Raw genomic sequence first — 16,655 nt, 5'->3', positions numbered from 1 at the left:
CCGCTCACTCATCATGCTTGGTTTTAAGATATTTCCTATTTGGTGCACTACGGGGAAATCTGTGTCCTGACTCAGTGTTTAGAGCAAATGAGCACATAGTGAAGGCCAACTGCGTGTGAGTCAGAGACATGTATCTGTATCTCTACATAGCTCAATCTGTGTCTGTGTCCTGCCTGAAATCACACCAGATTCATAAGAATAGGGTGATTGTTTTCGGGTGGTGCGGTGTCGGTGCGTACCAGTCAGAGCAGCGTGTAATGTGACCTAGTGAGGGTGAGGAGGGGAGTCAATATTGTGGTTCTCCTGTGGAGAACGGGGTGGATCCACTCCCTCTTAATATACCCAGGCTAAGGAGGCTGAGCTTTACATCTAAGAGAAGAAGCAGAGCAGCTGGAGTACACACACACACTACACACTACACACACTCACAAAACACACACGTACACACTGTAAACACACACTCACATACAGAAACAGACAAACAGCAAGGCTGACACCGGCAGATATCTGAAGTAATTCTTGAGAGAGAGAGAGGGAGAGAGGACTTCACTTCCCAGACAGACATGCTGAGGGGGACAGCTCTCTGGGCTGGCCTGATGGGACTGTATGTCATCGTCACCCAGTGTCCAGCCGCCTGCCAGCTGAGCCAGGAGGACGCGGAGACCCTCATGGAGCTGCACAACAGCTATCGGGGCCAGGTGGTACCCAGTGCCACCTACATGCGTAAAGTGGTAAGGGCTGCGTGACTGGGGAGGATGGATGGGCAGTTATCTCTAGCTGCATCTGCTGTCTCCTGCAGGATGGGACATGTTCAGTCAGGGCACTTCTGCATTAGCAGGTGTGGAAATGATGTGTTTGAACCCTTTGTGGTGATGAGCTTGTTTGATCCTGAGATTTCCTACTGTATGGCTGCAGGGATTGATGGAGTTCAGCCCGCTGTCTGCTGGTATGGTTAGCAGCCCTATTTCCTCTCATGGGGCTAATCTGTAGTATAATTGATCTTGAGTTGGTTGCAGGTAGAGGTAGATACATAGCCTTCTTCTGGAGAGGGAATTGTTGATTGAGATTTATTTTGGTGTCATACTGATAGCTGTTCATTATTAAATGATCTGTTTGGTATTCAGCTTTAAAACTGTCTCGTATCAAAAACTAAACTCTGGCTGCGTCTACAGTATCATAACCGTCTACAGTATCATAACCGTCTACAGTATCATAACCATCTACAGTATCATTATCATAACCGTCTACAGTATCATAACCGTCTACAGTATCATTATCATAACCGTCTACAGTATCATAACCGTCTACAGTATCATAACCGTCTACAGTATCATAACCGTCTACAGTATCATTATCATAACCGTCTACAGTATCATAACCGTCTACAGTATCATTATCATAACCGTCTACAGTATCATTATCATAACCGTCTACAGTATCATTATCATAACCGTCTACAGTATCATAACCGTCTACAGTATCATTATCATAACCGTCTACAGTATCATAACCGTCTACACTATCATAACCGTCTACAGTATCATTATCATAACCGTCTACAGGTATCATAACCGTCTACAGTATCATTATCATAACCGTCTACAGTATCATAACCGTCTACATTATCATAACCGTCTACAGTATCATAACCATCTACAGTATCATTATCATAACCGTCTACAGTATCATAACCGTCTACAGTATCATTATCAGAACCGTCTACAGTATCATAACCGTCTACAGTATCATTATCATAACCGTCTACAGTATCATAACCGTCTACAGTATCATTATCATAACCGTCTACAGTATCATAACCGTCTACAGTATCATTATCATAACCGTCTACAGTATCATAACCGTCTACAGTATCATTATCATAACCGTCTACAGTATCATAACCGTCTACAGTATCATTATCATAACCGTCTACAGTATCATAACCGTCTACAGTATCATTATCATAACCGTCTACAGTATCATTATCATAACCGTCTACAGTATCATTATCATAACCGTCTACAGTATCATAACCGTCTACAGTATCATTATCATAACCGTCTACAGTATCATAACCGTCTACACTATCATAACCGTCTACAGTATCATTATCATAACCGTCTACAGGTATCATAACCGTCTACAGTATCATTATCATAACCGTCTACAGTATCATAACCGTCTACAGTATCATTATCATAACCGTCTACAGTATCATAACCGTCTACAGTATCATTATCATAACCGTCTACAGTATCATAACCATCTACAGTATCATTATCATAACCGTCTACAGTATCATAACCGTCTACAGTATCATTATCATAACCGTCTACAGTATCATAACCGTCTACAGTATCATAACCGTCTACAGTATCATAACCATCTACAGTATCATTATCATAACCGTCTACAGTATCATAACCGTCTACACTATCATAACCGTCTACAGTATCATAACTGCCTACAGTATCATTATCATAACCGTCTACAGTATCATAACCGTCTACAGTAGCATTATCATAACCGTCTACAGTATCATAACCGTCTACAGTATCATTATCATAACCGTCTACAGTATCATAACCGTCTACAGTATCATAACTGTCTACAGTATCATTATCATAACCGTTGACAGTATCATAACCGTCTACAGTATCATTATCATAACCGTCTACAGTATCATAACCGTCTACAGTATCATAACCGTCTACAGTATCATTATCATAACCGTCTACAGTATCATAACCGTCTACAGTATCATTATCATAACCGTCTACAGTATCATAACCGTCTACAGTGTCATAACCATCTAGAATATCATTGTTTTGCTGATCAAAAGTTGGTTGTAGTACAGAACATTTAGTACATAAATAATCACTCTTGTTTTAGTCACTAAATCACAGTGCTGCAGAAGATGCATTATCCCTAATAAATCTAACCACACCAGGAAGTTGACAAAAAACAGGGCTTCTTCGTTTAAATCTGAATATTAATTATAGAAGTAATCCCAAGACACACTTTGTTGACCTCCAGAGTTACGGGAATTACTTTGTTGATAGAGCCTGTCTGTGCCTCAGTGCGAGTGGGTGTTCAGAGTTGAGTCCAGTGTTGTGCAATGCATGGGAATGTGTGTGTGTGTGTGTGTGTGTGTGTGTGTGTGTGTGTGTGTGTGTGTGTGTGTGTGTGTGTGTGTGTATGTGTGTGTATATTGTGTAATGTGCTTGCGCAAGTTGCTATCTGCCATTGACTGATTCCAGGGATGTCTTTGCCTGTCTCTGTGTTTTGATGGACACTCCACTGGGGCCATTTTCACATTTTATGTTCATGCCTGTTTCAGTAAACAGGACTGAGAATGCAGAGTAAATGGGTTCATAACATTCACTCAGAACTTTATAGAACTAATTTGACTGGAATCATGTGTCATGACCAACAAATCCACAGTATTCTGAATATGTATCTGACAAATACATTTTATTTCTTTATTTTTATTCAATCGAATTTTAATGGAGGTTTCAAAACATAACCATATTGTATGTAATTGGCTACTATGTGTTTCTATGTCACTACTTGGTGATTCATTGACTGTGTCAGACTTGATTTGCCCTAATGAAAAATTTATCAGCCCCTACAAGAAATGTTCATGAATTATAATCCACATAATAATTCGTATTTCCTATTGACGCAGGATTATTTTATTGCTGTAGCAAACTGTCTTAAATTAAGATCCCCCATCTGTAACACTGACCAGATGGTCTGGGTGACGCCTCTGTTATCTCAGGCTGAAGCACAGCAATGATATAGAGTACAGCTCTGTTTGTTAAAGCACAGAGAGGAGGAGATCTGATGTCCTGAGGCTAGGACGCAAGATGTTGTGGTATTTCAACTAGCATCCTCCAATACAAGTGTTTGTTTGTGACTGGACAAATAAACTGAACTTCACATGACTCCACACTGGATCTCTCTGTCTGGACAGTTCACAATACAAAAACAATATGCATTCGTACGATATTGCATCTCTGCATTTTTTTGAAACATATTATCACCATAACAATTAGCAATCTCAGTCAAGATCAGGCCTTATCTGCCGAGTGTGATCACGTCCTCTTGTTCTGTCATTCCAATACTTGAAGAAGAGTTGGACTGAAATGATCAGATGACATTCCTCAACCACTGATACACATATTACCGCAAGGTTCCTCATAGGTTCCTTAGTAGAGGTTTGGTTTAATAAGGAAGGATAATAGTTTACATGGGAATGTTGGTGTGACTAATATAATGTACAGTATAGTTTAACGTAATCTAATGTACAGTATAGTGTAATGTAATCTAATGTATAGTGTAATATAATCTACTGTACAGTATAGTGTAATGTAATCTAATGTATAGTGTAATATAATCTAATATACAGTACAGTGTAATGTAATCTAATGTACAGTATAGTTTAATGTAATCTAATGTATAGTGTAATATAATCTAATGTACAGTATAGTTTAACGTAATCTAATGTACAGTATAGTTTAATGTAATCTAATGTACAGTATAGTGTAATGTAATCTAATGTACGGTATAGTGTAATGTAATCTAATGTACGGTATAGTGTAATGTAATCTAATGTACAGTAAAGTGTAATGTAATCTAATGTACAGTAAAGTGTAATGTAATCTAATGTATAGTGTAATATAATTTAATGTACAGTATAGTGTAATGTAATCTAATGTACAGTATGGTGTAATGTAATCTAATGTACGGTATAGTGTTATGTAATCTAATGTACAGTATAGTGTAATGTAATCTAATGTACAGTAAAGTGTAATGTAATCTAATGTATAGTGTAATATAATCTAATGTACAGTATAGTTCAATGCAATCTAATGTACAGTATAGTTTAACGTAATCTAATGTACAGTATAGTGTAATGTAATCTAATGTACGCTATAGTGTAATGTAATCTAATGTACAGTATAGTGTAATGTAATCTAATGTACAGTAAAGTGTAATGTAATCTAATGTACAGTATAGTTCAATGCAATCTAATGTACAGTATAGATTAATGTAATCTAATGTACAGTATAGTGTAATGTAATCTAATGTACAGTAAAGTGTAATGTAATCTAATGTACAGTATAGTTCAATGCAATCTAATGTACAGTATAGTTTAATGTAATCTAATGTACAGTATAGTTTAATGTAATCTAATGTACAGTATAGTGTAATGTAATCTAATGTACAGTATAGTGTAATGTAATCTAATGTACAGTATAGTGTAATGTAATCTAATGTACAGTAAAGTGTAATGTAATCTAATGTACATTATAGTTCAATGTAATCTAATGTACAGTATAGTGTAATGCAATCTAATGTATAGTATATTGTAATGTTATCTAATGTACAGTACAGTGTAATGTAATCTAATGTACAGTACAGTGTAATGTAATCTAATATACAGTATAGTGTAATGTAATCTAATGTACAGTATAGTTTCAAGGCGATAAAGATCATTTGCTACATAGATAATCATTGTTTGTCTTCAGGACTCTGGCCAATCTTAGTATAACCGTCCCTTATTGGTTTACAATATTACCGTTTCCATAGTGGATAAGGAAATTCCTCTTGCTCCAGGTCAGGAATAACTACAATAAGGTTAGTGTGGCAGAATACATAAATAAATAGCTCCATTCAAAACCATCAGCAATACAGTGTCTGTATCTACAGATATTATCAGAAGTATACCTCTTGTAATACAATCTGCTAGTGCTGTGCTATCTATATCAAACCTGAACTACTGGTATTTAGACTGGGGAGGAGCACAGATCATAGTTCATGCTGTTAGAATACACATACTGTTCACTATCCTCTTTAGAATCAGGAAATAGGACAATAGGATGTGAGTTTAGGAATCAAACTTACTTGCAATGTGGTAGATATGGTAAATAGTATGATTAATATTAATACAGTATAGCACTGAAACACTAATATAAGAGAGTTGTCCAGTGTGCTACGTGCAAAGAGTTCTGTTATGGTCCTCAACGTTGGTTAATGTCTCCCCCTGTCTCTTATTCTGCAGCACTACATCTACAGTATACAGGTTAGAGGCAATCAGGCAGATTACTTGTAGTCTAATACAATAATATGGCATTTAGCGAATGCTAAATGAGTGATTTACAGTGATTCGTGCATACATTTTAACAACGTGTGGGCCCGGGAATCAAACCCACCATCCTGCCATACCAACTAAGCTACTGAGGACCGCTGATGGTAATATGACAGTTTGTGTAACGCCGGTCGTCAGGAATGGACCAAGGCGCAGCGGGTTGAGTGCTCATAATTAACTTTTTAATGAAAACACTTATACAAACAAAACAAAACGATGGACGACGAATACAGACTTGAAGGCAAACAACAGCAATTCAAGTGACAACCTCCCACCAATTACAAACACAAACACACCCTAATATATAGGACTCTCAATCAAAGGCAACTAGACAACACCTGCCTTCAATTGAGAGTCCACACCCCAATTAACTAAACATAGAAAACAGACTAACTAGAAAGAACATAGACTAACAGAGCAGTGACCAAAACCCCCGGAATACATAAATCCACTACCCTCTACATAATACACACACCCCGAACCACATAAACCAAATACCCTCTGCCACGTCCTGACCAGCCTACACTAACAAAATCACCCTCATACTGGTCAGAATGTGACATTACCCCCCCCCCCCCTCACACACAAAAAACAACAACAACAAATAACCCCCAAAACACTAATAAATCCCCAACAGTACATGGGAGGGAAGGGAGGGTGGCCACCGTCACCGACAGTGTTCCTGCAACACCCCCCCCCCCTAACCCCAATACTCCCCCCTCAGGAGGTGGCTCAGGAGCCGGACGCAGACCCCACTCCACCCCTGGCTCACTCCCCTCATAAACTGTCTCTACAGTGATGTCCCTCTCTGTCGACCCCGGACTGTAGGGTGACTCTAGGAGCTCTGGACTGTAGGGTGACTCTAGGAGCTCTGGACTGTAGGGTGACTCTAGGAGCTCTGGACTGTAGGAAGACTCTAGGAGCTCTGGACTGTAGGAAGACTCTAGGAGCTCTGGACTGTAGGAAGACTCTAGGAGCTCTGGACTGTAGGAAGACTCTAGGAGCTCTGGACTGTAGGGTGACTCTAGGAGCTCTGGACTGTAGGGTGACTCTAGGAGCTCTGGACTGTAGGAAGACTCTAGGAGCTCTGGACTGTAGGAAGACTCTAGGAGCTCTGGACTGTAGGAAGACTCTAGGAGCTCTGGACTGTAGGAAGACCCTAGGAGCTCTGGACTGTAGGAAGACTCTAGGAGCTCTGGACTGTAGGAAGACTCTAGGAGCTCTGGACTGTAGGAAGACTCTAGGTGCTCTGGACTGTAGACAGACTCACTTGGTTCTGGACTGTAACCAGACTCACTCGGCTCTGAACAGTGGGCCGTCTCACCTGGTTCCGAACAGTGGGCCGTCTCACCTGGTTCCGAACAGTGGGCCGTCTCTCTCCGGGGCACTGTCGCCGGAAGCTCTGGACGAGGCACCGTTGCCGGAAGTTCTGGACGAGGCACTGTTGCCGGAAGTTCTGGACTGTAGCCAGACTCACTCGGCTCTGAACAGTGGGCTGTCTCACCTGGTTCCGAACAGTGGGCCATTTCACCTGGTTCCGAACAGTGGGCCGTCTCTCTCCGGGACACTGTCACCGGAAGCTCTGGACGAGGCACTGTTGCCGGAAGGCCTGGTGTGTGGGGCTGGCTTAGGACGTGCCAGACTAAGGACACGCACCACATGGCTAGTACGAGGAACATGGACAGGATGTGCTGGACTGGGCTGACGCACTGAAGCCTGGTGCGTGGTGCTGGTAATGGAGGTACCATACTGGAAACACACACCTTAGAGCTAGTGCGTGGAGTGGGAACAGGACGTACGGGACTGGGCTGACGCACTGGAAGCCTGGTGCGTGGTGCTGGTACTGGATATGCCAGCCTGGAAACACACACCTTAGGGCTAGTGCGTGAAGCGGGAACAGGACGTACTGGACTGGGCTGACGCACTGGAAGCCTGGTGCTGGTACTGGATATGCCAGCCTGGAAACACACACCTTAGGGCTAGTGCGTGGAGCGGGAACAGGACGTACTGGACTGGGCTGACGCACTGGAAGCCTGGTGCGGAATGGACCAAGGCGCAGCGGGTTGAGTGCTCATAATTAACTTTTTAATGAAAACACTTATACAAACAAAACAAAACGATGGACGACGAATACAGACTTGAAGGCAAACAACAGCAATTCAAGTGACAACCTCCCACCAATTACAAACACAAACACACCCTAATATATAGGACTCTCAATCAAAGGCAACTAGACAACACCTGCCTTCAATTGAGAGTCCACACCCCAATTAACTAAACATAGAAAACAGACTAACTAGAAAGAACATAGACTAACAGAGCAGTGACCAAAAACCCCGGAATACATAAATCCACTACCCTCTACATAATACACACACCCCGAACCACATAAACCAAATACCCTCTGCCACGTCCTGACCAGCCTACACTAACAAAATCACCCTCATACTGGTCAGAACGTGACAGTTTGTCTCTTTATCCCTGCAGAAATGGGATGAGAAGCTGAAGATCCTAGCTGAGGGCTACGCTGTGAAGTGTATGTTGGAACAGAACCCGGATCTAGAGTTGCTGAACACGGGAGAGAACCTGTTTGTGTCAAATGAGCCCTTGGACCTCAACATGACCATGGAGAATTGGTTCTTGGAGCACCTAGACTACGACTACAACAACAACAGCTGCCAGGATGACAGGATGTGTGGACACTACACTCAGGTGAGAGACCCAGAAAGAGAGATGCTAGACAATGTCACTGAATTGGTAGAATTAGACTTCTGATAACCTGAGACAGTACTATAACTGTAACGGGTTGAATATTCCTTGGTGCGTTTACTCCTGTGTGTACAACCTCTGTGATGGTGGGGGATGATGATGATGATGGTGATGATGAAGACATTGTAAATTGATCAGACTGATGGGGGTGTTTCAGATGGTGTGGGCGGACTCTCACTCTGTGGGCTGTGCTGCTCATCGCTGTGACACCATAGAGGGGCTGTCCTTCGAGAAAGTTACCTTCCTGGTCTGCAATTATTACCCAAAGTAAGTATGGTACCAAAGAATATTTACAACTTTACACACTTATATCCTATTTCCACACTTAGACGATGTCTAAGAATACATCAATTAATTAACATAATGAATCCTTACATTGCATTTCACTGATTGCGTTAGGGTTAGAGTTAGGTGTTGTGGTTAGGGTTAGTGTTAGGGTTCGCGTTAGGTTTGGTCCCTGATTTACAGCCCTGATTGAGTGACCATTGACTTGTGTTTCATTTACATTTCAGAGGTAAGTTTAAGGATGGGAAACCCTATGAGGAAGGGGAATGGTGCTCCAAGTGCCCAGACAATGTGCCACGATGTGATCAGAACCTCTGTGGTAAGAATTCAGCACCTATCAATCACACTACTTTCCCCCCCCTCCATTTAATTCACAGCACTACCATGATATCCCCTCTTTGTGGAGATAGATTGACTGCTCTGGACTAGTGACCCTGTAATCAGTTTCTAAGACGTAGCTTTAGATTTCTCATCACTGTTTTCTCATCAAAGCTTATTAAATACCAATGATACTATCAAGAGCAGTGTGCGGTTTCCTTTTTCCTTCATCTTGTTCAACTGTTACCATGCACCTGCAAAAAGATTGCTCAGATGTGCGAGTGCCTTTTGAATTTTCATCACTGTTTCCCCCAGTGCCTGATGCCCCCGAGCCTTCAGAGGAGCCTGATGTTGAGGAGCATGATGCCCCCGATCCTTCAGAGGAGCCTGATGTTGAGAAGGATACAACAGAGAGCTCTACCCCACACACAGGCACCGCCACAGAGCCTGGGTATGAGGAGGAGGGGGATGAGACAGGCACGGAGCCTGGGGACGAGGAGGAAGAGGAGGAGACAGGCACGGAGGCTGGGGATGAGGAGGAAAAGGAGGAGTGGGAGGGGGAGGAGAGAGCAGCGGAGAGGGAGAAGGAGAGGACTAGGAACCAACCTCCAGCCAATGCAGGAAGGATCACTACCCCCCTACTTCTTGTTACCAGCCTATTGGCTTTACTCTCACTAGGATTGTGAGGGAAGGTATGAGAGTAAGGCATGACACACATACACACACACTATCTGGAACTGAACTGGACATTGCTGGAAGTTGAATTACATTGTGCTATAGCCATGTCTATAGCAGAGGGATTTGTTGATGGTTATTTTGTTATTATTTGCTCGCTAGTAATTATTGTTGCTAGTTTGACATATGCCTTCTTAGCAATAGCAATAAGCACACAACATACAATAGTTAACAATGTATTATAACAGTTGTATAATAACAGTTACGACCTGTTACAAATGTAACAGCAATACATTTTCTTAAAGCAAGGCATGTCCTCTACATGAATGTGATTTGTAAACCTAAAGGAGCATAACTACTGTCAATATTGAATATTTCTGTAAATGTCTGTCTATAGAGTATAATAAATATTGTTTCTTCTACTTGTTGTGTCTCAACATTTCCATGTTCTACACCGTTGTCTGGACTGGGAATACGTGTTTGACCTTTGACCACAAAGGATGGGGAAAAAACTGAGCAGGAAGAGAGTATGGATGGGAATGGGATGGTATAGTGGCTGGGGAGAACATGCTAAGACATGTTAACAAAAGGTTTACACCTGGCGAGAACATGCTAAGACATGTTAACAAAAGGTTTACACCTGGGGAGAACATGCTAAGACATGTTAACGAAAGGTTTACACCTGGCGAGAACATGCTAAGACATGTTAACGAAAGGTTTACACCTGGCGAGAACATGCTAAGACATGTTAACAAAGGGGAGAACATGTTAACAAAAGGCTGGGGAGAACATGCTAAGCCATGTTAACAAAATGTTTATAACTGGGGAGAAAAGAGAAAAAACTAAACACATCTAGCACAGTCTGGGCTGGCTTGGAGTCAGCAGCACAACTGAAATATTAATTCACCTCTTCTCTGTGAGGCTATTTCTGGAGGAGCATTTAGACACTCAGCCCTCCACAACGTTCATAGGGAAATTAGATTTAGTCGAGGGGGAGGTGGGCCGGGCTTCCCATTCGGTACCCAGAACTGAAGGACTTTTTCTTTCTGTCTCTGGATTTATACTTTATATTGCTTTTTTAAAGCTGGAATCCATAGCGGTGAAACTTCCACGTCTGTTCTATCCCCAAGCCATAAGACTGCTGAACAATTAATCAAATGGCCACCAGACTATTAATTGACCCCCCCCCCCTCCATTTGTTTTGTTCACTGCTGCTACTCTGTCACAGGCGTCGGTGAACGGTGACCAAGGCGCAGCGGGTATAGTGCTCATCTTCTTTTATTGCTTAATAAAGTGAACACTTAAACGAAAACAATAAACCGACAAACAACAGTTCTGCAAGGTACACAGACTATGCAGAAAGCAACCACCCACACAAACAGTTCTGCAAGGTACACAGACTATGCAGAAAGCAACCACCCACAAAAACAGTTCTGCAAGGTACACAGACTATGCAGAAAGCAACCACCCACAAAAACAGTTCTGCAAGGTACACAGACTATGCAGAAAGCAACCACCCACAAAAACAGTTCTGCAAGGTACACAGACTATGCAGAAAGCAACCACCCACAAAAACAGTTCTGCAAGGTACACAGACTATGCAGAAAGCAACCACCCACACAAACAGTTCTGCAAGGTACACAGACTATGCAGAAAGCAACCACCCACAAAAACAGTTCTGCAAGGTACACAGACTATGCAGAAAGCAACCACCCACACAAACAGTTCTGCAAGGTACACAGACTATGCAGAAAGCAACCACCCACAAAAACACAGGAAAAACAAGCTGCATAAGTATGGCTTCCAATCAGAGACAACGAAAGACACCTGCCTCTGATTGGAAGCCATCTTGGCCACACATAGAAAAAGAAACATAGAAATAGAATACTAGAACCAAAATCCCCTAGAACCAAAAAACCCCAAAACACACAAAACACACACCCCCCTGCCACGCCCTGACCATACTACAATGACAAATGACCCCTTTACTGGTCAGGACGTGACATACTCGCTGTTTATTATCTATGCATAGTCACTTCACCCCTACCTACGTGTACAAATTACCTCAACTAACCTGTACCCCTGCACACTGACTCGATACCGGTTTCCCCCTGTATATAGCCTCGTTATTGTTATGTTATTGTGTTACTTTTTAGAATTTTTTATTTTGGACTTTAGTTTATTTGGTAAATATTTTCTTAACTCTTCTTGAACTGCGCTGTTGGTTAAGGGCCTGTAAGTAAGAATTTCACGGTAAGGTCTACACTTGTTGTATTTGGCGCATGTGACAAATAAAGTTTGATTTGATTTGATATTAGAAAGAATACATTTTTTTCCACTTGGACATCATTGCACGAGCAATAGAACAGTAGAGAATTACTTTTTTTTTGTATCACATTGCGAGATGAGTAGAGTGGAGCAGTATTTATTTATCCCAAATTGGGAAATTGTTTTATCACTCAGCATCATTAATAAATGACAAAGACCTGTATGAACACAAACACATAATAAAAACACACAATAAGACTTAATAGCCATAAAAGATAGAGATTTGGGCCCATATCCACAAAGCATCTCAGAAAAGGCCTTAGTAGGAATCATTTTTTATCAATTTTTTTACTCAAAGCTCAGAGTTTTTAGAATGATGTTAAGACACTGTCCAGACAAAATCTGAGCCAGGAGTAAAATCAACTCATAAAAGTTTATCTCAGCTGGTAATCACAACAGTTTGAAGTACCGCAAAGGAAAGATAGTGAATTAAGATGAATTCTTATGGTTGTTAAATGCAGAATTTTGACAATATTACCGTTGTATAAACACACTCATCACTCCCGTGTAACAACTCTAAATCGTTTTGGCACAGTAGGCATCAACCCACTTGCCGAAAATGTTGCATACAACGTTGCACATAACTATTGAAAAGTCTATCATTTTCATCGAACACACTCAAAGTTAACATAATCCCTAGGTGTCTTCATTTTCCCAATTTATGGGCATGCCAAATTTAGGCATATTTTTTAACAACGTGATGTTGCGTTCCAGATAACATGATGATCGAAAGAAAAACATGTTTATTTATTATCCTATGGTTAATAGTATTTAGGCATATCATGTATAATAGGCCTCATGTGAAATCATTGTCAAAAGCGCAAGAGATACTGTTGCATGAACATCTAGGTTGAACATGTAAAAATATCAAAACATTATTTTAACAGCGCCAAAGCAATTGCATGTGACGCAGGAACAACTGACTCACTGCCTTTTTCTACTATCGAGACATCTGCTGGTAACTCAACTGGTTAGGACAGCTCATGAGGTCTCCTAAATATCTGTCAACCTGGGACTCATTATAAAGAGGCTTCACGTAAAGCTTTTATTTTTACCCATAAGAGTCGGAGCCAAATGTCTCCTCAGCACTTACGACTCTGAGATGCTTTGTGGATACAGGCCCAGTTTAAGATAGGTAAGACATCTCTAACCCTGGGAAACAATCAACAACAACGTTCCTATTATGAAGGCATCATAAATCAGTCATTTACACTCATTTAAAAGCCTCATGGCTGTGGGTCAAAATGACCTGAACCTCTCTGTAGAGCTTATGGGATGAAGCTGCATGCTCCTGTATGGGATTACAGTGCTGTGGAGTTGTTACACCTGCTCCCGCTCCCTCCCCCGTTCCCCCACCCTGTTGCCAGGCTCCCCAGTATTACGCACTCCTGCCACCATCATTACGCACTCCTGCCTTCCCCCGTCACACACATCAGCAATAATTGGACTCACCTGGACTCAATCACCTGTGTCATTACCTCCCCTATATCTGTCTGTTCCCAAACTCTGTTCCCTGCTTCAGGATTAATTGTCGTAAGTTGTTGTGTTAACGGTGTGCTGACGCTGTTCCTGTCTTGTTCCATGTCTGTTCCTTATTAAATGTTGACTCCCCGTACCTGCTTCTCTACTCCAGTGTTGGTCCTTACAGGAGAAGGTGTTGCTTTACAGTGCTGTGGAGTACAGTAGGTGTTGCTTTACAGTGCAGTGGAGTACAGTAGGTGTTGCCTTACAGTGCTGTGGAGTACAGTAGGTGTTGCCTTACAGTGCTGTGGAGTACAGTAGGTATGTGGCATTACAGTGCTGTGGAGTACAGTAGGTGTTGCATTACAGTGCTGTCGAGTACAGTAGGTGTGTGGCATTGCAGTGCTGTGGAGTACAGTAGGTGTTGCATTACAGTGCTGTGGAGTACAGTAGGTGTGTGGCATTGCAGTGCTGTGGAGTACAGTAGGTATGTGGCATTGCAGTGCTGTGGAGTACAGTAGGTGTTGCATTACAGTGCTGTGGAGTACAGTAGGTGTGGCATTACAGTGCTGTGGAGTACAGTAGGTGTGAGGCATTACAGTGCTGTGGAGTACAGTAGGTGTGAGGCATTCCTTTGCTGTGGAGTACAGTAGGTGTTTCATTACAGTGCTGTGGAGTACAGTGGGTGTTGCATTACAGTGCTGTGGAGTACAGTAGGTGTGAGGCATTACAGTGCTGTGGAGTACAGTAGGTGTGTGGCATTACAGTGCTGTGGAGTAGGTGTGTGGCATTACAGTGCTGTGGGGCACAGTAGGTATGTGGAATTACAGTGCTGTGGGGTACAGTAGGTGTTGCATTACAGTGCTGTGGAATACAGTAGGTGAGTTGCATTGCAGTGCTGTGGAGTACAGAAAGGTGTTGCATTGCAGTGCTGTGGAGTACAGTAGGTGTTTTGCATTGCAGTGCTGTGGAGTACAGTAGGTGTTGCATTACAGTGCTGTGGAGTACAGTAGGTGTTGCATTACAGTGCTGTGGAGTACAGTAGGTGTTGCATTACAGTGCTGTGGAGTACAGTAGGTGTGAGGCATTACAGTGCTGTGGAGTAAAGTAGGTGTGAGGCATTACAGTGCTGTGGAGTACAGTAGGTGTGTTGAATTACAGTGCTGTGGAGTACAGTAGGTGTGTGGCATTACAGTGCTGTGGAGTACAGTAGGTGTGTGGCATTACAGTGCTGTGGAGTACAGTAGGTGTGTGGCATTACAGTGCTGTGGAGTACAGTAGGTGTGAGGCATTACAGTGCTGTGGAGTACAGTAGGTGTGAGGCATTACAGTGCTGTGGAGTACAGTAGGTGTGAGGCATTACAGTGCTGTAGAGTGCAGTAGGTGTTGCATTACAGTGCTGTGGAGTACAGTAGGTGTTGCATTACAGTGCTGTGGAGTACAGTAGTTGTGTGGCATTACAGTGCTGTCGAGTACAGTAGGTGTGTGGCATTACAGTGCTGTGGAGTACAGTAGGTGTGTGGCATTACAGTGCTGTGGAGTACAGTAGGTGTGTGGCATTACAGTGCTGTGGAGTACAGTAGGTGTGAGGCATTACAGTGCTGTGGAGTACAGTAGGTGTTGCATTACAGTGCTGTAGAGTGCAGTAGGTGTTGCATTACAGTGCTGTGGAGTACAGTAGGTGTGTTGCATTACAGTGCTGTGGAGTACAGTAGGTGTGTGGCATTACAGTGCTGTGGAGTACAGTAGGTGTGTGGCATTACAGTGCTGTGGAGTACAGTAGGTGTTGCATTACAGTGCTGTGGAGTACAGTAGGTGTGTGGCATTGCAGTGCTGTGGAGTACAGTAGGTGTGAGGCATTACAGTGCTGTGGAGTACAGTAGGTGTTGCATTACAGTGCTGTGGAGTACAGTAGGTGTGTGGCATTGCAGTGCTGTGGAGTACAGTAGGTGTTGCATTACAGTGCTGTGGAGTACAGTAGGTGTTGCATTACAGTGCTGTGGAGTACAGTAGGTGTGAGGCATTACAGTGCTGTGGAGTACAGTAGGTGTTGCATTACAGTGCTGTGGAGTACAGTAGGTGTGTGGCATTGCAGTGCTGTGGAGTACAGTAGGTGTGAGGCATTACAGTGCTGTGGAGTACAGTAGGTGTGAGGCATTACAGTGCTGTGGAGTACAGTAGGTGTTGCATTACAGTGCTGTGGAGTACAGTAGGTGTTGCATTACAGTGCTGTGGAGTACAGTAGGTGTGAGGCATTACAGTGCTGTGGAGTACAGTAGGTGTTGCATTACAGTGCTGTGGAGTACAGTAGGTGTTGCATTACAGTGCTGTGGAGTACAGTAGGTGTTGCATTACAGTGCTGTGGAGTACAGTAGGTGTGTGGCATTACAGTGCTGTGGAGTACAGTAGGTGTGTGGCATTACAGTGCTGTGGAGTACAGTAGGTGTTGCATTACAGTGCTGTGGAGTACAGTAGGTGTGTGGCATTACAGTGCTGTGGAGTACAGTAGGTGTGTGGCATTACAGTGCTGTGGAGTACAGTAGGTGTTGCATTACAGTGCTGTGGAGTACAGTAGGTGTGTGGCATTACAGTGCTGTGGAGTACAGTAGGTGTGTGGCATTACAGTGCTGTGGAGTACAGTAGGTGTGTGGCATTACAGTGCTGT

General features: G+C 42.7%; 1 protein-coding gene across 1 annotated transcript; it reads left to right on the top strand.

The window, feature by feature from the left end:
* Window positions 1-362: 362 nt before the first annotated feature.
* LOC100380652 (peptidase inhibitor 16) lies at window positions 363-10,623 on the top strand. The gene is made up of 5 exons (XM_014134527.3): window positions 363-731; window positions 8,642-8,866; window positions 9,081-9,190; window positions 9,436-9,527; window positions 9,842-10,623. Exons 1-5 carry the CDS (start codon window positions 564-566, stop codon window positions 10,210-10,212), a joined length of 966 nt encoding a protein of 321 aa, XP_013990002.3. The 5' UTR covers window positions 363-563; the 3' UTR covers window positions 10,213-10,623.
* The last annotated feature ends 6,032 nt before the right edge of the window (window positions 10,624-16,655 follow it).

Source organism: Salmo salar, chromosome 13 (genome assembly GCF_965601325.2).
Source record: "Salmo salar chromosome 13, fSalSal1, whole genome shotgun sequence".
In the NCBI taxonomy this organism is placed as follows: Eukaryota; Metazoa; Chordata; class Actinopteri; order Salmoniformes; family Salmonidae; genus Salmo; species Salmo salar.
The sequence above is the reverse complement of the archived record's forward strand: the minus strand, read 5'-3'. Positions and strand labels throughout refer to the sequence as shown.